The sequence below is a fragment of the Quercus lobata genome, chromosome 5, assembly GCF_001633185.2.
Source record: "Quercus lobata isolate SW786 chromosome 5, ValleyOak3.0 Primary Assembly, whole genome shotgun sequence".
In the NCBI taxonomy this organism is placed as follows: Eukaryota; Viridiplantae; Streptophyta; class Magnoliopsida; order Fagales; family Fagaceae; genus Quercus; species Quercus lobata.
Window position 1 is genome coordinate 74784386 of NC_044908.1, and position 26649 is coordinate 74811034.

The 26649-nt window shown below is 36.7% G+C and overlaps 3 protein-coding genes across 3 annotated transcripts; all 3 read right to left on the minus strand.

Moving 5' to 3' along the window:
• Nucleotides 1-8005: 8005 nt before the first annotated feature.
• LOC115991122 (pentatricopeptide repeat-containing protein At4g21170-like) lies at nucleotides 8006-8653 on the minus strand. The gene has a single exon (XM_031114867.1). The coding sequence runs from the start codon at nucleotides 8651-8653 to the stop codon at nucleotides 8006-8008; it is 648 nt and encodes a 215-aa protein (XP_030970727.1).
• A 2722-nt stretch (nucleotides 8654-11375) lies between these two features.
• On the minus strand, nucleotides 11376-16511 carry LOC115991123 (G-type lectin S-receptor-like serine/threonine-protein kinase At1g11330). Its single transcript, XM_031114868.1, has 4 exons — nucleotides 15215-16511; nucleotides 14008-14115; nucleotides 12782-12976; nucleotides 11376-11425 (listed from the first exon to the last, which is right to left on the minus strand). The coding sequence occupies exons 1-4, from the start codon at nucleotides 16509-16511 to the stop codon at nucleotides 11376-11378; spliced, it is 1650 nt and encodes a 549-aa protein (XP_030970728.1).
• A 1298-nt stretch (nucleotides 16512-17809) lies between these two features.
• Nucleotides 17810-19891, minus strand: LOC115989004 (pentatricopeptide repeat-containing protein At4g21170). The gene has a single exon (XM_031112646.1). The coding sequence runs from the start codon at nucleotides 19857-19859 to the stop codon at nucleotides 18144-18146; it is 1716 nt and encodes a 571-aa protein (XP_030968506.1). The 5' UTR covers nucleotides 19860-19891; the 3' UTR covers nucleotides 17810-18143.
• Between the last annotated feature and the right edge of the window lie 6758 nt (nucleotides 19892-26649).

Below are 26649 nucleotides of genomic sequence, written 5' to 3' on the forward strand. Positions count from 1 at the left end.
GGCTTGGGCCGACAGTTGTTTTTGTGATTATGGTTTGTTGTTGTCATTTTTGAGAGTGAGAAAAACTGTACTACCTCACTTTGTATTTTTCCCTGATAATAGTGAAATCCCTGCAACTCCGTGGACATAAACCACGTAAATACTGTCTTGTGCGTGTGATTATTTTTCTTTGGTGTGTGTTTTTTCTATTCTTTGTTTCTCCCAGGGTTGGGAATTTTGGTTTAATTCCTTATAACTAGTATCAGAGCCTAGGGTTAGGTTTGAGTGGGAGCAATGACAGTGGAAGCAGGAAAGGCGTCTAGAATAGAAAAGTTCGATGGCATAGAATTTATATTCTGGAGAATGCAAATTGAGGATTATCTTTGTGGGAAGAAGTTGCATCTACAGCTTCTAGGGTCAAAACCTGCAACTATGAAGGATGATGAATGGGCTTTCCTTGACAGATAGGTACTGGGAGCCATCAAGTTAACTCTGTCTAGGTCTGTTGCACATAATGTTGTAAAGGAGAAAACCATAGTAGATTTGATGAAGTCTTTGTCTGGCATGTATAAAAAGCCGTCAGCAAACAACAAGGTGTATGTAATGAAGAAACTATTCAATTTTAAGATGGCAGAGAATGCATCAATAGTACAACTTCTGAACGAATTTAACACCATCACAAATCAATTGTCGTCTATAGAAATTGATTTTAATGATGAGATTTGTGCACTGATTGTTTTAGCTTCTTTGCGAAACAGTTGGGAGGTAATGATGAGGATGGCAGTAAGCAATTCAACAGGAAAAGAAAAGTTGAAGTACAATGACATACGAGATTTAATTCTGGCTGAGGAGATTCACAGAAGAGATGTAGGCGAAACCTTAGGATTGGGTTCTGCCCTAAACCTTGAGACAAGAGGCAGAGGTAATGACAAAAATTCAAATCGGAGTAGATCAAAATCCAGAAATTCTAATCGGAATAAAATTAAATCTAGATCAGGCCAACAAGTATACAATGCTGGAATTGTGGGAAGACGAGTCACATTAGGAATGCAAAAGTCCTAAGAAGAAGAATGAAGATGATTTTGCTAATGCTGTAACAGAAGAGATACATGATGCATTACTTTTTGTAGAAGACAGTCCACTTGATGATTGGGTTTTGGACTCAGGAGCTTCGTTTCATACCACTCCACACCGAGAAATCATACAAAATTATGCTGCAGGTGATTTTGGTAAGGTGTATTTGGCTGATGGTGCAACCTTGAATGTTGTGGGTATGGGAAATGTCTGTATAGTGTTGCCCAATGGGTCTGTTTGATTACTGGAGAAGGTTCGACATACTCCTAACATGAGGAGGAATTTGATTTCTATTGGACAATTTGATGATGAAGGGCATGCAATACTATATGTTGGTGGTACTTGAAAGATTACAAAGGGAGCCAGAGTATTGGCTCATGGAAAAAGGACTGGTACTCTATATATGACCTCAAGTCCAAGAGACACAATTGCAGTTGCTAAAGCAAGTACTGATACAAGCTTATGGCACCACAAACTTGGTCACATGAGTGAAAAAGGGATGAAGATGCTGCTATCAAAAGGAAAACTACCAGAATTGAAGTCCATTGATCTTGACATGTGTGAAAGTTGCATCTTAGGAAAGCAGAAAAAGGCGAGCTTCTTGAAAACTGGCAGGATACTAAAGGCTAAAAAATTGGAGTTAGTACACACTGATTTGTGGGGGTCTTCTCCGATTGCATCCTTTAGAGGTTCAAGGTACTACGTCACTTTCATTGATGACTCAAGCAGAAATGTATGAGTTTATTTTCTGAAAAATAAATTTGTTATATTTGAAATTTTTAAGAAGTGGAAGGTCATGGTTGAGACAGAAATAGGTTTGAAAGTATAATATTTGAGGTCAGATAATGGAGGAGAGTACCACTACAAGAAATCTGGATTTAGGCGACGTTTTTTTTAGCGACGTTTTTAAATTCGCCACTATAAATAGTATATTGTGACGTTTTTGAAAAATGTCGCTAAAGAGTGATCCTTTTGCGACGTTTTTCCAAAAACGTTGTTGTAACCATAAACAATAGCAGCGTTTCTTAAAATGCCGCAAAAGGTACAGTTTTAGTGACGTATTTTTTGTTTATAGCGACGTTTTTAGAAAACGTCACTATAGTTTTGAAAGAACTCAGACCATATTTTCCAAAAAAATTTGGGGAAACAAATAGCGACGTTTTGTATAAACATATAGCGACGTTTTTGAAAACGTCGCTATATGTTTCCCCAAAATTTTTGTCCTTCTCCCGTTCAAAATTTCACTGAGTGGGAAAGTTCCCACCGTTTCTTCTTTTTGTTTTGGATAAACATATAGCGACGTTTTGGATAAAGATATAGTGACGTTTTCAAAACATCGCTATATGTTCCCCATTCAAAATTTCACTAAGTGGGAAAGTTCCCACCATTTTGTCCTTTTTTTTTTTTGGTCTCCTTTCCTTACACGTTTTTTCAGTCATTTTTCTTTCTTATCATTCTTTTTCTTTCTCAAACAAACTTCCCTTCCTACTTCCATATTCTCCCCCCTCCCCCCCCTTATCACTTCTTCACACTTAGCCCATTGCCGCCACCGCCAACCCAATGATGTACGAGTTCTTCCCTCTCTAGCCACCACCCACTGCCACTACCATTCTTTTTTTCCCTCTTTTTTGGTGTTCAAGTTTCTTTAAAGTGTAAGTCTTTGTGTTTTGGCTTATGGGTTTGCTTTGATTTGGTTTTTCTTTAATGGGTCTGGAGTCTTTGTATTTTGGCTTATGAATTTGCTTTGATTTAGTTTTTCTTTAATAGGTCATGAAACTTTTGTGCTAATTTTTTTTGTTTGCTTGTTTTGGTTGGAGTTTGGTACAGAAAACTCTTATTCAAATTTGGATTTTTGAGCAAAAAGACTTGAGCATCAAAGGCTAAATCATTGTAAGTTTATGTACAAGTTTGTAAATCTTGGTTTTTTTTTTTTTTTCCTACAATTTTTCTGTAGTATGTAGATTTTGAATTTTTTTTGTTATTAGTTTTGTGGTTTAGCTAGCTTGAAATTAATTTTTTTTAAAAGCTCACTACCCACTAATGTGTAAATAATCTCAACTAAATGCTCTTTATATGTGTATATATATATATATATATATATATTTTTTTTTTTTTTTATTGTTACTAAATTCTCAACCACCATGACTCATTAACATTGAACATTTGATATTGTGGAATAATGATGATAGGTCTATTTGATCTATTACAAGCTTATTGCAAGCATATGTTAGTTATTATTGAATTTTCAATAGTTTTATATAGCATTTTTAATATTTTTTTTTTTTAAAATGAGTAGGTTTTGCGACGTTTTAAAAACATCACTAAAAAGCAAAAGGCAAATGCTTTTGTGACGTTTTCGAAACGTCGCTATTGGTGTGATTATTTGCGGCGTTTTATAAATGTCGCTAAATGTATTTTCTTACATCATGAACGAAAATGTTATATTATTTAGTGACGTTTTATAAAACGTCACTAAAAGTTTCTGAACGCCACTAAAGAGTACCATATGGTGACGTTTTTCGAAACGTCGCAATAGACCTATAGCGACCGCTCTATTGCAACGTTTTCGAACGTCACAAAAAAAAACGTCGCTGTAGGCCATTTGTGGTTATAGTGACGTTTTTGGGGTTTTTAGTGACGTTTTACAAACGTCGCCTAAACCCAGATTTCTTGTAGTGTACATAGATGGAAGGTTCAGTGAGTATTGTGTTGCATAAGAAATTAAGATGGAGAAGACCATTCCTGGGACACAATAGTAGAATGGTATGGCCGAGCGCATGAATAGAACTTTCAATAAGCGTGCTAGGAGTATGAGGTTGCATGCTGGACTACCAGAAACTTTCTGGGCTGATGCTATTAGCATTGCAGCTTACTTGATAAACTGAGGACCATTAGTTCCCATGGAGTTCAGACTTCTGAGGAGGTTTGGAACAGTAAAGAGGTAAAGTTTTCTCATTTAAAAATTTTTGGTTGTGTTTTATATGTTCATATTAATTTTGATGCTTGTAATAAACTTAATGCAAGTCTAAAATATGTTTTTTTATTGGCTATAGGTTTTGGGATGAACAAAATAGGAAAATCATCAGAAGTAGAAATGTGATATTTAATAAACAGTTTATGTACAAGGACAGGTCAACTATAGTGTCAGATGCTACAGAGATAGTTCAAAAGAAATTTGAGTTTGTCAACTTAGATGAATTGACTGAAATTACTATCCAGAAAAGGGGTGAAGAGGATAAGGAGAATGTAGATTCACAGGTAGATCAAAGTACACCTATAGCTGAAGTTCGTAGATCTTCCAAGACCATTAGACCTCTACAGCGTTATTCACTTGCTCTAAATTATCTCCTATTGATTGATGGTGGTGAGCCAGAATGTTATGATGAAGTCTTGCATGATGAAAATTCAACTAAATGGGAGTTAGCCATGAAGGATGAGATGGATTCCTTGTTGGAGAATTAGACATAGGAATTAACTGAATTACCAGTAGGAAAGAAAACTTTGCACAACAAGTGGGTATACAGAATAAAGAATGAGCATGATGGTAGCAAGTGTTAGAAGGCTAGATTAGTTGTCAAAGGGTTCCAACAAAAGAAGGGCATTGACTACTCATAAATATTTTCTCTAGCTGTGAAGATGTCAACAATCAATCTGGTACTAGGAATGGTGGCTACAGAAAATTTACATCTTGAGCAGTTGGATGTGAAGACGGAATTCCTTCATGGTGACTTGGAGGAAGACATTTACATGATTCATCCAGAAGAGTTCATTGTTTAGGGACAAGAGAATCTAGTCTACAAACTGAGAGCTTGTATGGCCTAAAACAAGCTCCAAGACAGTGGTACAAGAAATTTGACAGTTTTACGCATAGAATTAGGTTCAAGAGATGTGAAGCTGATCGTTGTTGCTATGTTAAGTTCTTTAACAATTCTTATATAATTTTACTATTGTATGTGGATAATATGCTCATTGCTGGGTCTAGCATTGAGGAGATTAATGATCTAAAGAAGCAATTGTCAAAACAGTTTGCAATGAAGAATTTGGGAGTTGCAAAGCAAATCCTTGGTATAAGAATCATTAGAGACAAGGCTAATGATACATTGAAGCTTTCACAATTAGAGTATGTGAAGAAAGTTTTCAATAGGTTTAACACGACTGAAGCTAAACCAGTGAGCACACCCTTGGGTAGTCATTTCAAACTACAAAGATCAGTCACCGAAGATAGAAGAAGAAAGGGACCGTATGAGCAAGGTGCCCTATGTCTCAGTTATTGGCAGCTTGATGTATGCTATGGTGTGTACAAGGCTAGACATTGCACATGTAGTAGGAGTTGTGAGCAGATTTATGAGTAGGCCAGGAAAGTAGCATTGGGAGGCAGTTAAGTGGATTTTGAGATATCTGAAGGGTTCATCAGATACATGTCTTTGCTTCACAGGTGCAAGTTTGAAACTGCAGGGTTACGTGGATGCTAATTTTGTGGGTGATATTGATAGTAGAAAGAGTACTATTGGGTTTGTATTTACTTTGGGTGGTACAACTATATCATGGGCCTCAAATCTACAAAATATTATTACTTTGTCTACTACAAAAACTGAGTATGTTGTAGCAATTGAAGCTGAAAAGGAGATGATTTGGCTATATGGTTTCTTAGATGAATTAGGTAAAAAGCAGGAGATGGGCATTCTACACAGTGACAATCAAAGTGCAATCTTTCTTGCTAAAAATTCGGTTTTTCACTCAAAGTTGAAGAATATATAGACAAAATACCACTTTATCTGTTACCTTGTTGAAGATAAGTTGGTAATACTTGAGAAGAATTGTGGATCTAAGAACATGGCGGACATGTTAACTAAGGGTGTCACTATTGAGAAACTAAAGCTGTGTCTAGCTTCAGTTGGTCTTCTAGCTTAAGGACAGAAGGATGAGTTGCAGGGATGAGGGATTGTGTTTTGAAGGATTACGGTTGATGTTGGTGATTGAACTAGTCTCCAAGTGGGAGATTTGTTGGGCTTTATGGAGTCTAGTTGTGTTTGATCCGGTTGACGACTCGAAATAATGTTGCATGGTTTTTAATGAGAAATTATTTGAGGCTTAGTCTATGGAGCGGAGGCTTGGGCTGACAGGCTGCACTTTGTATTTTTCCCTGATAATAGTGAAATCCCTGCAACTCCATGGATGTAAGCAAATTGCTGAACTATGTAAATACTGTCTTGTGCATGTGATTGTCTTTCTTCGGTGTGTGTTTTCTCTATTATTTGATTCTCGCAAGTTTGGGAATTTCGATTTAATTCCCTACACTGTCTTGTGTGGTTTTATGAGGATACGGATACCCCAATCATTTATTTAAACCAATATAGATGGCTAACCGGGCATGGTGGGTGGGGGAACCTTTAATAGGACCCAATGAAAAAGGGCACGTTAAAGATTTTGACTCCATGAGACAACAAAATTGGACAAATGAACGAGTTTCCTAATGTTGATTTTGGATGACAGGCACAGTCAATGCTTCTTTTCCCCAGTTCCCACATATATCTTACAAAGATTGTGGCTTGTGAGAATCATGATTGTGAATGGGAGGAGCAGTTATTGTTTTATTTGCCTCTTTTCCCATACATTTCTTTGAAATCTCTCGCAAGACCTTTATTGATGGAAAGGTACTTGATATTGACTACAATGTGAAACATTGGCATTCCATGATAAATCATATATGGAGAGTCTGTTGCAGAATTGCCCCAAGATGAAAGTTAGAAAATTTTTTAACCTTTTAATTTTTTTAAAAAAAAAAAAATCTTTTTAAACTCTCTCACTCTCTTTTTATTCAAAATCGGGATTACATATATGTCCCAATTTTGTATTGAAGTCATAGTTGTAGATTCTAATTAGCTTAGTTTGTAAATTTTCTTGTCATCGAATAAAAGATATAGGGTTCGAACCCACCTCATTCCAACTTATGCTTGCAGAGTGCGGCCAATATCAACAACATACTGTAGTCTTAGAAAGAAATATATTCGTTAAATGAGTGTAACTAAAATAAGAATGTTAAGATATACCAGTAAAAATACACTAAAAAAAAGGATTCCAAATGAAAAAATCTGCTTAAAGATAAGTAAAGCCCCTCACTTGAGATGGTTTAGTTATGTTCAAAGGAGAGCGATTAATGCTCCAATAAGAAAGAATGAGTTGATCCAAGTTGATGGCATAAAAAAATTGTTGCTATGGTCCTTTCCTTCTTGCACTGTAGTTTACTTTGTGTGGCACTGTTCTTGTTGAGGGCAAATATTTACACGAACATAATTGGAGACAGCATCCTGGGTTTAAATTCTAGGAGATGCATGTACAATTTTAAGTCACTTCTGAATCTGAATTCTAATTTCAACATAGGAAAAATGTAGTGATCATTTTGCTAGTTTTTTTCTTGGATAAGAGGAAGGTATCATATACAGCAAATAATCTGAGGTTTTATCAGTCTCATTGAGTGATTATGAGCATGCCCATATTTGTCCCAACAGGCAATGAATTAAGCCATAACCGGAGAGAGCAAGCTAACATGTGCCTCACTTGGTATTGCAATCATGGCTGTATACAGGAACCGAGGAAGAAGAACTTTTCATTCTCTCTTTCTTAGAATACATGTAAGCCCCTTTGTCTCACATCTCAAGAGATGTTTGGATATTTTAATATGTATCTTATGACCATTCTGGAAAAGAAACAAAGAGACTCATGGCATTATAATAACTATAGTCCATGGTCTGCAGGTTATGCTGGCCAATTTACAAGGGATGGTTACAATAAAATTGGTAGAGTCCAACCATAATGTAAAGAACCAGAAAAATTGAAAATGTCTTCCGAAAGAGGTTGTTACTTAAACCCCAATGTCTTCCAAAACAGGTTGTTACTTAAACCCTGATATCAAACGCTTGTATGTTGCTTAAGTAGGTTTAAGCCCCATGTTCTACATTTCATCATGAAATTTCATAGCTTTTCTGAGTTCCTTTACTCGACAAAGCCCACGAATCACAATCATAAAACTTTCACTGCTCACCAAATTCTTCCCTCTCATGTGATCAAATACCCTGATTGCTTCTTCAATCCTCCTTGCTCCAAAAAGTCTATTGAGAATCATATTATAAGTTGCTATATCCAAACTCACATTCAATCTTTCCATCTTAATATGCAATGTAATAACTGAATCAATTCGTCTGCTGGAGCAGTAACGCCTTACCAAAGGGCAACAACAAGAAGAATCCAGTAATAACCCTTTATCAAAAATTACATCCACCAATTCCTCTGCCTCTTTCCACCTACCTTTACTACATTGTGATGCTACAAATTTAGACAATTCCAATGAACAAGTACTAAACCTTTTTCTTATGAGATCCCTTAACAATTCACAACCTACCTCCAACTGATCTTCCATACAATAAGCATTTGAAAAGACCTGATAACTCTTTTCATTCACTGTAATACCCCTTTCTGAGACCAAACGATATACCGAAATTGCCTCCTTCACTCCCTCTTCCTTAGTCAATGCCCTTAACATACATCCATAAGTAGCATCCGGTAATCCAATCTTCTCAGCCCAAGCTCTCTTATAGTACATCTCTACTGCAAAAGTCTTGCCCAAGTCACTAAGCTTCAGAACTATTAAATCATATTCAGATAAAGGAGTATTTGGAAGCAACTCTGACTTGTCGTGGAGCTGGGTGGTGTTGAAGAAGATGAGGAGGTAGTAGGTCTAGGGTTTTTGTGGAGGTGAGGTAGCAAGAGACGGAGTGGTCGTCGAGGTGGATAATGTCGTATTTGGATCGGGATTGGAGGGATTGGAGCTCTGAGACTCAGTCCGAGTTGGTGGAGCTGGTTAAGGTTGAGATGAGAAGAAGGGAAATAAGGAGGAGGAGAGAGTGAGTGGGAGACATGGTTGTGGGTTTTTTGGGGTTACAAATAGAGAGTTTAGTCTGTTTTTGTTCGGAGAGGGTGGAGATTTTTTTGAGGAGACTTTGACTTTGACTTCTGGACTTTGTTACCAATGGCTGCATGTCGTTTTACTTGCATTTGTGCAGGAGAACCAGAAAATGGTCCAGTTCTTAGTTTTAGGAGTGTGAAGCAAACCTGCCAACTCACTAAAGCTGACCCGATCTAACCTAACCTATAGGATTATGTCACTTTTTAAAGGTTGGTGGATTTGAGTTGGGTTATGAAATTTTTTTAACAGTGTGTTAGGATGGGTTCAAGTTATAAGATTCATAAATTCGCTTAACACGAATCGACCCATCTATATTTAATATATATTTAATTTTTTTTTTTAAATATATTATATAATTTTTTATCTACTTTTTTGCCCTTTTTTCTAAAAAAAACTAAGACCTTAAGTTCTCCTTATATAATTTATGAAGGGATTTAAGAATATAATTATCTATTTAATCCATGTAAGTCCATGTAATCCTAAATTTTATAGAAGATTTGCCACATGTGAAGCCTAAAAAGCTCTAAACAACTCAAATGGTAGAGCCTCAAGTTGAGCTTATGTAACTATATATAGTAGTATTAGGTAGATTAGACATTAGATTAAATTTGATTTTAATTTTTTTGAAGGATTTGAAAAAGATTTCGAATTATTAAGATATATTGTGAAATTAAAATTTACTTTTATAAATCTTAATTATTTATCTATTTATTCATTGTGAGTGGATAGATTGGCTTGGCTCGATGTGATGTATGAAGAGGCCAGACCATGTGTGCCATGTTTCATCATTGGAGAAATCTCCAGATGTTGCAACCATTGCTGCAACCTGCAAGTTTCTTTGATCATGTCACTTTCCCCTCACATTCGTGGTCCATGAGATGATAACAGATGATGAGAAGGTGACTAGGCCTAAAAACCAATTTTTTCAAGTGGACCTAGGTCTGTAAGGATCAACAATATCACCATTTTGTTGATTAGTTGGTGTGGACTCACGTTTGGGACATCAATCTAAACGTTCTTTGGATTGATGAGAGCCACTGCAACCACAATTGGATTTGAATTTTTTTTTTTTTTTTTTTTTGAATAAGGCGGTGTTCATGCTGTTAGGTGGGATATCGAAAAACTCTTGGTGTTATATTTAAAAACTGAATGGAAGCCCAACAATGACATATCAAAAGAGAGATGTTTCTCATGCTTGAATGGAGTGTACTGTTGCTTCATAGGTTAGTTCAAAACCATCTGGAATAAGGTGTGATAAGGACAAAAGAGATTAATCACAAAAAGACTAACCGTCTGCCCTCATTTGATGACTGTAGATGGAAGAGGTTTGTAGGAAGAAGCATCGGCAAGGCACACCCTGAGGCTGACGAGGTCATGAGGCTAACAGGATCATAAAACTGAAGGGATCCTAAAACTGACGGGATTAAGACTGAAGGCATAGCGTAAGCTGACAACATTAGTCAAAAATTGCTTGCCAATCACGTTTGTGTGTGTAAGGAAATGACTTGCCCTCCACATTTTGAGAAACCTAAGAGGGATTCCTATATGGAAAGGATCCCACAAAATATGCCCAAGAAGACTCCTATAAGGAAAGACTTCTACTCCAAGGAAAAGGGTTCAATCCCTACTACTATAAAAACCCAAGCATCCTGACAAACCACGATACACATAATTTACCCTCTCTAGCACTCTAGAGTTGTGAGAATAGTTCTGACTTGACCTTCGGAGGGTACTTGGCCGGCACCACACCGGTGCTTTTTGCTAGGTCTTTTCTTTTTGCTGTGCAGGTGCTGTTTCAAGCGTGTGAGGACCGTGTGGCTTACTGGTGATATTTTTAGCATCATCAAGGTGGATAGGATACTCTTCATCACAGGTGTTCCTGCTATTGCAAGGTTGACAACAATGGCGTTTATTTTTACAACAAATTATGATAAAGAGATTTCCTCTCTTGGTTGTCTAATGTTGATGCTTGAATTGTAAGACTGAAAGAAAGAGATTGAGATGCATAGCATTTCTCCATTGATAGCCACAATGAATATTATTTGTATAAAATGAACCTCCACTTAAATTATATATGTACGACTAAAAAAATTCCCTTAAGGTTCTCTTATGATTAAAAAAAAAAAAATGATGTATATTATTTGGGGGACAACTTCTTTCCCGTTTTAGTGTCTCATGTTTTCTCCTATTTTTAAACAGATAAATGACACATGGCATCTACAAAATCTAATTGTAAGATATAAGGCCACATCACAGCATCATCATTTCTATTTTACCAACACTCTTCAGCAATAAATCTACTATTCACACCCCACCGCACTTGGCAGTGGATGATTAGGAATTTAGGACCCGTCAGAAATCATGCTGGAAATATCAATGAATCTGAGAATCCATAAGCATAAATAGAGCCTATAAGCACAAACAAAGAAAAAATTATATTGATTCTAAAAATAAAGAAACAAAAAGGAGAAAGTCCATTTCATTTCAATTCAAACTAGACCCATGACAAAAATCCACTATAGAAATGGCAAGAGAGAGCTTAGTATCAAACTACCAAGTCTGAAATCAACCAAATCCCAACAAAAAAGATGAACAAACCAACAAGTGCAGATTCGAACCCGTTAAACACACACAACCACAACTAGCAATTAGCATTTAGTAGTTAGTTCACACATACAAATACACAAGAAGCCTTTGTTGTTCTATCACAATTTCTCAACCCATTCTTTCCCCCTCTCTGGCAGCACTGTTTGTGATAGTTTCTCAGATTCGGTGTAGTGCGTTATTGCTGAAGAGTGGGATAAAAGAGAAATAAATGAAAATTTGATGTGGCCTTGTTTTCACCATTAGATTTTATAGGCGCCATGTGTCATTCATCTGTTTAAAAACAGGAGAAAACATGAGACACTAAACTGGAGAGGAGCTAGACCCTATTATTTGTACCAATGGTATGAAATATTCATTCAATTTCATGAATATTGACAAAAGTTTTAAGATTCTTGTGAAAGTGTTCAAAATGAATATATAACTACAACATGATTATGTCAACAACACATGTTATTTATCGACCTTGAATCATTTTAATAGGAACATTTTTATTAGAGCATTTTCTTTGTCTTTGTTGAGAGGACTAGGTATCTAAGGCAATCTTTCTTTCAATAAATGCTGGTTGCTTTGGATGAGGCAGATCAACAATCTCACTTTTATGCATGGAAATAACAACAGACACAATTGGTCTATCTTTGGCAAATTCTTCCACACACAACAGGCCAACATGTATGCATCTTAAAATCTCCATTTCAAAGCATGGTTCATATATGATTGGGTCTATTAAGGCTAAAATATTGCTTGCATTACACAATTTCCATGCCTAGAAACATGAAAAAATTATTGAAATTCTTAGCATCAATATTGAAACTTATAAGAAACAAGCATTGAAGGTATAAAAAAAAAATAAGGCAATGAGAGAAAGATGACTTACAAATCCTAGAAGACTCAAGAACTCCTCATCATGATAAAAACTAGAGTTTCTTCTTCCACTTAGTATCTCTAGTAATAGTACCCCTAAAGCTGAAGACATTTGATTTCTCTGAAAATTGCCCTTCCATTGCATATTCAGGAGACAAATAGCCACCAAATTTCAACAAAAAACACATTCAAATCTTGTCATCATATATTAGCACTCGTATCTAATTAAATTGACCAAAACCAAAAGTACTTACTAAGTTCTAACGACCCTATTGGTATTGGCTTGGTCTTCATTACTTCTAAAAATCATGGCCATTCCAAAATCTAATATTTTTGGATTTAGCTCTTTATCAAATAAGATGTTACCCGCCTTTAAATCCCTATGAATAATCCTTAATCTGGAATCCCAATGATGGTAGAGTAGACCTTGACCAATTCCTTCAATAATGTTGAACCGTTTTCTCCAATCTAGCAATTTTTCTTTGTGTGGATCTATAAAGTTTAAACAAAAAGAAATAAGAGAAAGAAACTCACAAGGTAAGTGAACATATAGTTTGCATTTTGCAAATGAAGTTCATGTGGTGAAGTCATAAAAAAATTAGAAAAGTCTATTTCAAGTGAAGTATCACAACAAAGAATATTGTTCCATAGTCTACAAAATCATATTACACTGACTGTGTTTCTAGTAGAAAAGTTAACAATGTATTGTATTTCTAATATAAGAAAGGGTATCAAAATTAATTGACTGAATAGGAATGCATCCAAACTTTTGTTTGGCATGTATTCATAGACCAACATTTTTTCCTCTCCTTCAACACAACAGCCAAGGAGTCGAACAAGATTCTGATGTTCAAGTTTGGAAATTACCACCACCTCATTCATAAATTCTTGTAACCCTTGTCCAGAGGCTTTAGAAAGTCTTTTTACTACTAACTCTTGTCCATCTGACAATATTCCCTGTAAACAAACATTAGATGGTTAATTAGATATTCAAATTATTAGACAAGAAACCTTTAGTAAAACATGTAGCATTTTAATATTATATAATTAAAATGAATAAATATAATAACATAAATGTAAAGCTATGAAAGTTAATATGTAAGATAAGAAGTTAATAAAATGTTTATTTCTACATTAAAAATGAGAGAGCCTGTTTTATTGTTTTTAAATGGAAATTAATGGGCTGAAAGATATTAGAGTAGGTATTGAGTCAAATACATGAGGAAGGATCCATTACCCTGTATACGGGACCGAATCCACCCTGCCCAAGCTTGTTAGATAAATGGAAGTTGTTTGTTGCCTTAGCCAGCTTCTCAACATTGAATAGCTGTAGCTCCTGGACTTTGACTTGGGCCAGGTTGTCACTGTCAAAATTTTGTTGTGCTTCCCCTTTGTTGAAAAATTAGATCTCTATCGCTTTCTTTTTCCTTGCTATTGTTCACTATAGCAGCGAGTAATGTAATATATATAGCAGCATTTCCTAGTCCACTGAGCTAAACTAATTTAAGTGTGAATATAATTACCTTTTTGTTTTGCCATCCACCTCCACAGTAAAAAAGTGCAGATGGAAATGAAAATTGCTCCTATGATCATGCTGATTGTGACAACTTTTTTCACATCTCCCACTTTATCTGTGAATCAGAAGGGTAAAAAAGAGTATAACACATATTCAAACAAAACAGATTGTAAAACGGTGTAAAATAAATAGTACTTTAACAACAATTTCCCTATTAACCCCATGCTATTACTACAAAAGTTAGGCTCTTTTGTAGTAGTATTTTAGTTATGTAATATATTAAAAGCCTATTTAAAAAACTCTATATACTATTTTTTTGTTCTTGTGTTCTAATAAATAATACTGTTTCTTTAAAAGAAAAAAAAAAAAAAAAAGAGGAATGTTTATTCCACATTGGTTGTGTGTATTAGATTTTCAGTTCTTATAACTCCAGGTTACTATTACAAAAGTTAGACCCTTTTGTAGTGCTATTCTTATTATGTAATATATTATAAGCGTTCTTATAACCCCACTTTCTTGTTCGTGTGTTTTAATAAGTACTACTATTTCCTTAGAAAAAAAAAAAAAATCCTTATCATAGGGAGCTGGAACCACATAAATCATTACCTATATAATTTTTTATTTTCTTTTTCCATTTCTATATTATATTAACTCACTGTTTTTGGCTGCACACAACAAATAATTATCAAGACTTCAGCTATCTATCAAGTCTCAATACAAACAAAAATAGATTACTTGCAAAAAAAATAAAATAATAATAATAATAACAAGACCACCCACCTAGAAAATTTAAAAAAAAAAAAAAAAAAAACATTAACGTCATTCTATTGGTCAATATATATATATATATATATATATCTTTTTTTTTTTTTTGAGAATGTTCTATTGGTCAATAGAATGCATTTTCTATCTCTCTTATGGTGCAACATTGTAATTAAGACCCAAAAAATTTATTCAATGAAAATTATTTTTTCTTCACATATTGTGCACACTGTTACTGTGTTTTAATAATCTATTTATAGAAGTTTAAGAGTGTAAAAATTTTCAATCTCCCAAATAAATGGAGAAGTGGAAGATGAACAAAATCTTCCCTTCTTAATTTCTCTATCAAAATTAAAATATGAATTAACGACAGCAAGAGAGTCTGCTCTCCTTTCATCTTTATTTAATTTTGAAAACTTCAAATCTAGAAAATGATAATAAAACTAACTCACCAAGTTCTGAATAGGCATCACGAATGTAAAGATCAACTCTGCTGCTAGAAAATATCTGTATGTCAATTAAGCTTTTAGTCCATGACATACAACCAGTGCCACTACCATATGCATAAGCTATACAAGAACAATTCTCTAAACACTGTTGTCTGCAATAATCTTCATTATTAGTAGATGATAAATCTCCAAAATTTTCATGAACAGGTAATGAATCTGCAAAGTCTGGCACCTTCATCGTCTTCAGTTTCAAAAACCCATCCATTTTGATGGCTTCAATGCTACTGTTCACCACCGCACACTGTGACGACGGTGTCCTCCTCACACATCCACTAGTCCAATTTCCTCTGCTCCATTCTTTTGTGTTCTTTGGTTCAGACCCAGGTAAACAGCTGCAAATTGGCGAACTTTGTGAATTACAGCTTCCAAATGCCACACACATACCATAAACATCACACTTACTCTTCACAGCATTCCACAAGATCCCCCAATCGTCCTTCTCAAAATCCCAATATCTTGCCAGTATATCTCCTTCTGTAGTCATGACATAATGAAACAAAGAATTGCTCACATAAGAACAACTGAAATAATATGTTCCATCTTGATCCTCTGTGAGACAAAATCCGTCACGATATATAGAATTCATTTCTGGTATTCCAATAGTGCTCCTGGAGTTCCACGGGCCAATGCGCCAAAATGGGCTACCATCTTTCCAAATGAATATTTGAACAAGACTTGGAGTTTGCGGTTGAATACCAGAGGAGAAGCTTCCAATGGATGGATCAGAAGGGTTTCTCCATGATGAAAATTGCACTTTCTCACCTGTTCTTACATTAGTACTAAATTTCATCCTTTGCAAGAGTGTATCAGAAGGATGTTGGAAACTCTCCCATACGATTGTCCCTGTAGTGCTTTCTCGCAAGATTAAGTTCCCCGAATCTAAAAGCTGGGCACTTGAATTGGCAACAGAGTTTGTAACATTTGATGACCAAAGAATCTCCTTTTGTCCATCTAATATTACAAGATTTCCGTCCTCAGATATGGTAAGAACCCCAGAAGAATCCTTGAGGGGTTTCTCTCTGTTAGCTACCCATTGGGCAGGTAGAACAGACTTTTTATTATACCATATTCCGAGGTAGCGTTTGGTAGAATTTACAGGGCTGAAGAATCCCAGTTTGAAAGCACCCCCATTGGAGATTATGTAGTCAGAGTCTCTGATGGGTTGAAAAGATGTAATGGTGTCTGTGGCAGAGCCAGAATCTAAACAAAAGCAACATAGCAAAACTAGAAGAATTGACATGCTTGTATTCAGAACAAGTCCCATAACTTGTTCAATGCTTCTGGCTTGTGTGATTTTGAGGGGATACGGATACCCCAATCATCTATTCAAACCATTATAGACGGCTAATCGACCATGGTGGGTGGGTGGTACCTTTAATAGGACCCAATGAAAAAGGGCACGCTAAGGATTTTGACTCCACGAGACAACAAAGCTGAACAAACGAACGGGTTTCCTAATGTTGATTTTGGATGACTGGAGCAGTAATTGCATCTTTTCCCCAGTTCCCACATATATCATACAAAGATTCCAGTTCCCATATATATTATACATTTCTTTGAAATCTCTCGCAAGACCTTTATTGACTGAAAGGTCCTTGATATTGACTAAAACGTGAAACATTTGCATCCTGTCATAAATCACATATGGACTATGGAGAGTCTTGTAGAATTGCGCCAAGATGAAAGTTAGAAAGTTTTTTAACCTTTCAAGTTTATTTTAAAATCTTTTAAACTCACTCTCTCTTTTTATTCAAATCTGGGATTACATATATATCATATATATATATCCTAATTTTGTATTGAAATTATAATAGTCGCAGGTTCTAATTAGTCCAGTTAGTAAAGTTTTTTGTCATTGAATAAGAAATATAGAGTTCAGACCCACCTCATTCCAACTTATGCTTGAAGAGTGAGACCAATATCAACAACATATTGGATTCTTAGAAAGAAATACATTCATAAAATAAGTGTAACTAAAATAAGAATGTTGAGGTAGATAAGTAAAAATACACCAAAAAATAGGGTTCAAAATGAGGAAATCCGCTTAAAGATAAGTAAAGCCCATCACTTGAGATGCTTTAGTTATGTTCAAAGGAGAGCGATTAATGCACCAGTAAGAAAGAATGAGTTAATCCAAGTTGTTGGCATAAAAAAACTGTTGTTATGGTCCTTTCCTACTTGCATTGCAGTTTACTTTGTGTGGCAACTGTTTTTATACATACATTATAACTGTTCTTGTTGAGGGCAAAGATTTTCACGTACATAATTGGAGAGAGCATCGTGGGTTTAAATTCTAGGAGACGCACGTATAATTTTAAGTCACTTCTGAATCTGAATTCTAATTCCAACATAGGAAAAATTTTAGTGATTATTTTGCTAGTTTTTCTCTTGGATAAGAGGAAGGTATCATATACGGCAAATAATCCGAGGTTTTATCAGTCTCATTGAGTGATTATGAGCATGCCCATATTTGTCCCAACAGGCAATGAATTGAATTAAGCAAGAACCAGAAAGAACAAGCTAACATGTGCCTCACTTGGTACTGCAATCATGGCTATATACAGGAACTGAGGAAGCGGAACTTTTCATTCTCTCTTTCTTAGAATACATGTAAGCTTCTTTGTCTCACATCTCAAGAGATGTTTGGATATTTTAATTTGAATCTTATAAGCATTCTGGAAAAGAAACAAAGAGACTCATGGCATTATAATAACTATAGTCCATGGTCTGCAGGCTATGCTGGCCAATTTACAAGGGATGGTTACAATAAAATTGGTACAGACTCCAACCATAATGTCAAGAACCAGACAAATTGCAAATGTCTTCCGAAAGAGGTTGTTACTTAAACCCTGATGTCTTCCAAAACAGGTTGTTACTTAAACCCCGATATCAAACGCTTGTACGTTGCTTGAGCAGGTTTAAGCCCCATGTTCAACATTTCATCATGAAATTTCATAGCTTTTCTGAGTTCCTTTATGCGACAAAGCCCACGAATCACAATCGTAAAACTTTCACTGCTCACCAAATTCTTCCCTCTCATGTGATCAAATACCCTGACTGCTTCTTCAATCCTCCTTGCTCTGAAAAGTCTATTGAGAAGCACATTATAAGTTGCTATATCCAAACTCACATTCAATCTTTCCATCTTAATATGCAATGCAATAGCTGAATCAATTCGTCTGCTGGAGCAGTAATGCCTCACCAACAAGCAACAACAAGAAGAATCCAGTAATAACCCTTTATCAAAAATTACATCCACCAATTCCTCTGCCTCTTTCCACCTACCTTTACTACATTGTGATGCTACAAATTTAGACAATTCCATTGAACAAGTAGTACACCCTTTTCTTATGACATCCCTTAACAATTCACAACCTTCCTCCAACTGATCTTCCATACAAAGAACATTTAAAAAGGCCTGATAACTCTTATCATTCACCGTAATACCCCTTTCTGATACCAAACGATATACCAAAATTGCCTCCTTTACTCTCTCTTCCTTAGACAATGCCCTTAACATACACCCATAAGTAGCATCCTGTAATCCAATCTTCTCAGCACAAGCTCTCTTATAGAACATCTCTGCTGCAAAAGTCTTGCCCAAGTCACTAAACTTCTGAACTATTAAATCATATTCCGATAAAGGAGTCTTTGGAAGCAGCTCCTTCTCCACCATAATGCTCATTATCTTCTCAATGACTTCAGCATTCTCATATTTACACGCCCCATCAAGAATTGAGCTATAAGTACTAAAACCTGGATCAATTTTTCTTTCACACATCTGATTCAAGGTAGCAAACGCAGCTCCAAAATCCCCACTTTTACCATAACAATCAATAACAAGATTATAAATAACAGAATTATAAATACCCAAATCTAACAATCTAAAAACTGTCTCAAATTTCCCATTTTTACACAAAATCTGAGCAACCAGTGACCACATAGACCGGTCCAGCAAAACCCCACAACGAATTATAGCACCATAACAACACCAAGCAAGTTTAATCTCATTTTTTCGCAATAAAGCATCAAGCAGTGCATTGCAGGTACAAACTGAAGGTGTAAAGCCATGAACTTTCATTTCCCTAAACACTTCTAACCCCTCAACAAACAAACCCTTTTGAGAATACCATTCAAGAACAAAGCTTAACACTTTAGACTGAGAATCTCTACCTCTACAAACTCGAATAAGACACTGTAAAAGCACTGATGCAGGGTGGGACTGAATCAGAGAATCCAAGAGGGTCTTCACGGGTGGGACAAGACCCGAGCTGAGCGATAGTTGGATGAGCTGGCAGTGAGAGTTGAGGTCTGGTTGAAACCCAACATTTGATTTGGCCCAATTGAAGAAGCTGAGAGAGATTTGAGGGTTGCTCTGAGTTCTGTGGAGGATTTGGAGGAAGAGTGATGGGGTTAGTCTGGAGAGATTGAGGTCTTGGAGAAGAGGGACCCAGTTGTGCCTTTGTAAGAGAATGGATGAGATTTGGGAGGCAAGCTGGTTTTGTTTGATTTGGGTTCTCCAAGTGAGAGCAGTTGTTGAAGTCGAAAATGGTTTGAGGAGGAGAGGGTGAGATCTGTGAAGAAGCATTTGAGTTCTCAATACTTTGGTCTGTTCTGCTTCAAATGGTTTTAGGAAGTCATGTTTTTAAGGTAGTTTGGATAATTGGTTGGGCTGGTTAGCCCAGGCTCACTTCTTGCACTTTAGTAGTCGTTGTCCAACCCATCCGATGTTGGCCCACTCGAAGGTTCAACGTCTATTTTTATTTTTATTTTTTATATACATTTTTTGAAATGAAAGACATAAAAGATATAACTTTTATTAAGATTAAGAAAAATTGGTTATATTAGAGCATCTCCAGCATATTAGACAAATTTTTGTACTGTTTGGGAAATGAACATTGACTTTTATCTTTTAATTACCCACTTTTTCAAATACACTTTCCAACAGATTCTCTATCTCATTTAAATATTATTTTTTTATTCATTATTTATTCTTTTTTTTAACTACACATCTTCCAACATTTTTTTTATTCAATACCTTATTATTAATAGAAAAAAAAAATTGAAGAATGAACAATAACCCATCAGACTTGATGAGCTACTGTTCATGAGCCAAAAAAAATTTTAGGTATAAAGAGTCTGTTGGAGAGTCATTTTGTGGGTTTACTCTCTATAATAGAGAGCATTTTGTGTTTAAAGAGCCTATTGGAGATGCTCTTAGCCAGTATTACAAACTGAAATTTTGGAACAACATCTTCCATTCACACGTAAAGGTTTGGTTCCACATCATGTTGTCTATAAATTTCAAAAAACAAAACAAAAAAAAAATACAAAAAATACCCATCATATTGTTTGTTGGTCAAATACAAAAAATATTCTCTCAGACTACATCATCGCAAACATTTGACTTTGACGACTAGTTTAATGGCCCAATCTTGTGACCTTACTACTTTTTCAAACTTGAACTTAAGAAGTAGCACAAATGCAAAACTGAGAAACGAGGCCAAGGCCTTATAAGTCGAATTGAAGGGGACAAACACCCAAACCCGCGCGCAAAGGACCAAACACGACATCTAAAAAACCATTACCCCTATTATGAGAACTAATAGTAGTGGTTATATATTTGGAATCTTGGCGGTGATGGAAGTAATTATACCCCTCATTATAAGCCCATTATGACACAAAGAAAAATTGACAAAAATCAAAGAAAATTTCATTAGAGAATGTATATATAAAAAGAGATCCAATTTTGGAATAGGTATGAGAAAATGTTATCTCAATTTTGTTTAATTGATCCACGAAAATACACCACTAACTTAAGCATCAAATCGATTAGGTTGATGCCACATTGATACTCATACCTCTTTGTGCTCATCTCTTCTAACTTTTGTAGATTCACTTAACTAGTCAACTATCTTCTTCTTCTTCTTCTTCTTTTTTTTTTTTTTTTTTTTTTTTTTTTTTTAATAGATAGAAATATTATTGAATGAAGAAAACAATATACAAAATAAGTATATAAGCCCTGTTCAGGCACATCCGAAACAGGGGAAGTTTTAACCCCTAATTACAAATATCACAACAAGCCTAAGAAATGATCTTCAACGTGAAAACATCTGATTAGCTCTCTCCACTGTTCCTTTGTGCGTTGTTGAGGTTTTGGTATTCTTGCAAGAACCCAACAGCCCCTGCCAAGATGGCTTTGGGGTGGGGTTGAACTCTCTCAAAATATACTCTATTCCGTGCATTCCAAATTCCCCAAGACACCACTGCCCATATTTCTAGTTCCTCCATAGAGAGTCTCTGTACCAACGTTTTGAACAGCAGGAAGAAGTCATTGGCTTCGTTTGGGCATTTCTGGATTTTCCCCGGACATAAGGCCCATACGTTTCTTGCAAAAGGGCACTCCCACAGCAAGTGACCCAATTTTGTTCCTGCAATCTGATTGCCACTTGATAAGCTGACTTTACTGATAAAGAGTGGGATTTGTTTTCCTTCCAAACCAGTACATCCCGAGTTGGATTACTTTGCAATGGGATGGACAAAATTTCCATACGTGTCCGATGTGCGAAGAGGTCATGTATTTTTTCCCTATCCCATTGGACAGAATGGGCATCAATCAAATCCTTTACCATCAGATTGTGTTGTTGCTCACCAAGGAAAATTGGCTTATGGGACAGCCACCTGTGAGCAGACACACTAATAGATTGGCCATCCCCCACCTTCCACTGTGCGCCTTCCTTAAGTATATCCCTTACAGCCAGTAAACTTTGCCATACTTCCATAAACGAACAATTTGTAAAGTATCGAGCCTTGTAGACCCGAAAATATAAAGAGTGGTTTTGATTAATCAGCTTCCACGCCTGTTTTGCTAGCAAAGCTAAATTAAAGGCATGAATATCCCTAAAACCCATACCACCCCTCTCCTTTGGGTTGCACAATTTTTTCCAATTTATCCAGTGGATTTTCTTCTCATCCTTTGTCTGCCCCCAATACTTTGTCAAAGTAGAATTAATTGTGTCACATAAAGCTTTTGGGAGTTTGAAAATACCCATAGAGTAAGTCGGAATAGCTTGAGCAATTGTTTTGATGAGTGTCTTGAAATAAATTTTTCCTTCCAGCTCATGACTCTTTTTGTTATCCTTTCCTGTAAATCTTTAAAGGTGTTAACCTTTGATTTACCTCTCACCATAGGTAAACCAAGATAGGACTCACAATCCTCCATAATCCGTGCTCCAAAGAGGCCTTGGATGTCTGTTTTAACAGCTTGGCTTGTGTTCCGGCTAAAGAAGATAGAGGTCTTATGTCTATTGATTGCCTGCCCCGATGCCGCTTCATACCGCCCAAGAATTTCAAGGAGGCGTTGGCCCTCTTCCATTATAGCTTGGCAGAAAATAAAGCTGTCATCCGCAAATAACAGATGAGATATACAAACAACATTTATGCAAGATAAAATGCCATGTAGTTGCTATGACTCTGTTGCCTTCCTGATCAATGAGGATAGGCCTTCTGCACACAGAAGAAATAGGTATGGGGAGAGTGGATCACCTTGCTTTATACCACGGGATGGGGTGATATATCCTTTTGGTTTACCATTAATAAGGACCGAGTATGATGCAGTGTGGATTGTTTCCATTGCTAACCGTACCCATCTCCCATCAATTCCCAATTTGAGCATAATTTGCTAGAGGAAAGCCCATTCCACCCTATCATAGGCTTTGCTGATATCCAGTTTTATTGCCATCTGCCCTTTCTTTCCTGTCCTCTTGTTCCTCATCCTGTGTAAAACTTCAAAAGCTATGTGGTATTGTCAGTAATCAACCGGTTAGGAACAAAAGCACTTTGGGAGTTAGATATTACATTTGGTAGGATTAGTTTTATCCTATTGGCCAACACTTTAGATACAATACGGGACACTACATTGCCTAGGCTAATAGGTCAGTAATCTAAGACAGATCTAGGTTCATTTTTTTTTTTTTTTTGGGATGAGTACAATATGGGTGTAATTCATTTTTTGCAAAAAATGACCAAACTGTAAAATAGATAATACAACAATAATAACATCCCTTCCAACTATGTGCCAATATTTTTGGAAAAAGAAAGGGGACATACCATCCAGTCCTAGTGATTTGGAGGGGTGCATTTGGAAAAGAGCCCGCTTGACCTCTTCAGGAGTGTATGGTTGGAGTAGTGTGTGGTTCATGTCTGGAGTTACTACTCTATCCACTGAGTCCAACACTGATTCCAGATTTGTTGGATTTGTTGATGTGAATAAATTCTGAAAATATGCCCCAACCACCCTAACCGTATCTGTTTCAGAGGTGCACCATTGACCATTATCATCTAAGAAACCATGAATCTGGTTTTTCCGCCACCTTTGACTAGCTCTTTGGTGGAAATATTTTGTATTTTTATCGCCTGCTGATAACCATATTGATCTCGACCTTTGCCTCCAGAATAGTTCATCTTGGAAAAGTAGTGACTGAATATCATCCCTCACCTTTTGTATTAGTTCAATATTGTCTGCCGTATTCATAGAAGTCAGTGCTTCTAATTGTTTGTGCTTCTCTTCAATTTTTGTTTTGGTGTTTCCCAAGTTTCTTCCCCACGCCACTAAAGCCATTCGGCATTTTTTGATCTTCTCAAAGAGCTGAAACATGGGGCTGCCTTTGATCACCACTCCATTCCAGGCTTCAAAAATTACATTTTCACACTTCGGGTGAGAGGCCCACTTCTCCTCAAAGCGCTTTAGTATTTTTTTCCGACGGGCACCCTGTGAATACGATTGGGTGTTGAGCATTATTAGGTCATGGTTCGAATATGCTACCTGAAGGTGGTAAAGCTTACTGTTTGGAAAAATATCCCTCCATTCAGTTGTTGTGCAAGCACGATCCAATCTTTCTTGTACATACGCGTCACCCCCTCTACCATTCCTCCAAGTAAACCTATTTCCATTGAAGCCAAGATCAATTAGTCCACAATGCAGCAATGCACTCTGGAATTCCTCCATCAAACGAAGTGGTCTCAGGATCCACTCTCCCAAACATAACCATGGCAGTGAGTTTCTCGTATGAAGGTCTCTTAACAAACTCCAAGATTCATGCTTTCGATACTCCTCCGGTCTGCCATAAAAACCTGTGATTCTCCATGGTGCAGATGGGTTAGTCCTAATTTGGGCATCAATATGGTTGAGTGTAATTTTGGACATGTAATTCTACTTGCTGTTCTTTCCATAACATGGCTAGTCCACCGACTGTATGAATACAGGGAACTACAAACATACCATCATAGTGCAACTCAGCTTGTATCAATTTCATCTCATCTACTGTATGCTTTGTCTCCATGAGGAACAAAACGTCGAGAGCTTTTTCCCTCACCAAGTGAGAGAGGACAGTGACTGCATAAAGGTTCCCAAGCCCCCAGCAGTTCCAACTCAAGACAATCATTATGCTCGGCGGGGCTGAATGGCAGCCGCCGCCGTTGTGCATGTTTTTGTACGCTTCCTTTCTTCAAGAACCTCATTCTCTGCCTCACAAGTTCTCTTCTTCCCTACCAAGCCTTTAGAGACCACTGGTTTACTAGAGGAGTCATGTTCTGGGCGTGGAATTTTTTTGAACTGTGGAAGATTTTTCGCATTAGGTTTCTTTTTTGTGTCACATGACTCCCTCACGCTTGTGTTTGCTAAGGTTTCATATTCTTTGCTTTCCACATTATCCACGTAGGAGATAGGAACACTCACAAGCCGTGCTCCACGATTTTCGGGATTGTGCTCTATCCCATTAAATTCGGTGTGTATCATAATAGGACCGTTTTCAGAGTCAACTAGAACAAAAACGGATGTCTCTTTAATCGTTATTAAGGCTGGCTGCGTGTTCGTTACCCCCTCATCAATACCATTAATCACTTGAATTATAGGTGGAGGATTTACCGTTTTAGGATCGTGGCTGGACGGCGGTGGCGCTCCATCACTTGTATCACCCTGGTCCCGGCGTGGTGGGGTTGGTGGTGCCTGTGTCTATTGAGATTTTGGCCTTCGAAAACCAGCACGCAGCCACTCCCCAAATGGAGTTTCCTTTCCCTCCTTAAGCTTGACTGTGCATGACTTAGATTCATGGCCTAGCAAGCCACAGTGGAAGCATAAACCTAGAAAACTTTCGTATTGGAATGCCACCCAAACTTGATCACCTTCTGGACTGAGCACAGGGGCCCCGCGCTGTATTGGTTTATCTATTGGCATCTCTACTCAGATACGGAGGAACCTCGCTTGGTCCAATGCAATTGCCTTACAATCCACCTCAATGACTCGGCTAATTTCCCTCCCTATATCTCTGCCTGCTTCTTCATTAAAAAGGTCGAACGGCAATCCCCACACTTGGACACAAATTGGTAGATATTGAAAGTTAACTGAGAAAGCCGTCATCCCTTTCTCCCGTCGGCGAAGTAATAACAAATGGTTATCACAACTCTATGGACCATTGTTAAGCACCCATACTAATTGGCTCTCGATGGCAAATTTAAACTGTATAAGTTCGTCCCCAACATCCGTCATCTTTAAGTCACTGCCCATCTTCCATACAGACCTAAAGAGATTTTTTCCTGCCCTAAGGCTTATTGGTTTGGTCGTGAGGAACATACCCAATAGACTCAAGGAGCATTCTTCTAAAATTTGTTTACGATGCTCAGAACGAACTAGTATGACCTCACCCTCCTTCGGTGTCAAACTCACTCGTCATAATCGTTCTATGAAATCGGAATCCATGTTAAGCAAATACAATACTGGTGCAGCTCTAATGGAAAGGATCAATAGTGAAAAATATTTCCAAGCCAAATTCCTTTGCGAATCGTTAGACGTCTATTTTTAAGCCCCTCCATCGGCAAAAAATTAGAATCCATATTTCGGGTAATTTGGTGGGACATATTCAAAGGACAATAACTCTCTTGATTTCAATCGAAAAATACAAAATTTGTTTTCATATTCAAGCTTCAAATGTATGCTTTCTTAAACATTCAGGCAGCATCCAAAAATTCCTTACCGTTCACAAGTTATTATCAAAACGGTGACCCAAGGTCACTTTTCAACACATTTTCTAAGCGATTACGGCTCGTGAATAACTAGCCACTAACATATTTTTTACCCAAAATTTGATTTAGAGATTAATGGTCTCGCGATATAGGAAAAATATTTCCAAGCCAAAATCGTGTGCGAATTGTTATACTTCTATTTTTACGCCCCTCCATCGGCACATAATTGGAATCCGTATTTCGGATAACTTGGTGAGACATATTTAAACGACAATAACTATCTTGATTTGCTTCTAAAAAATACAAAATTTGTGTTTAAATTCAAGCTTCGAACATGTACTTTGTAAAATATGAGGCCG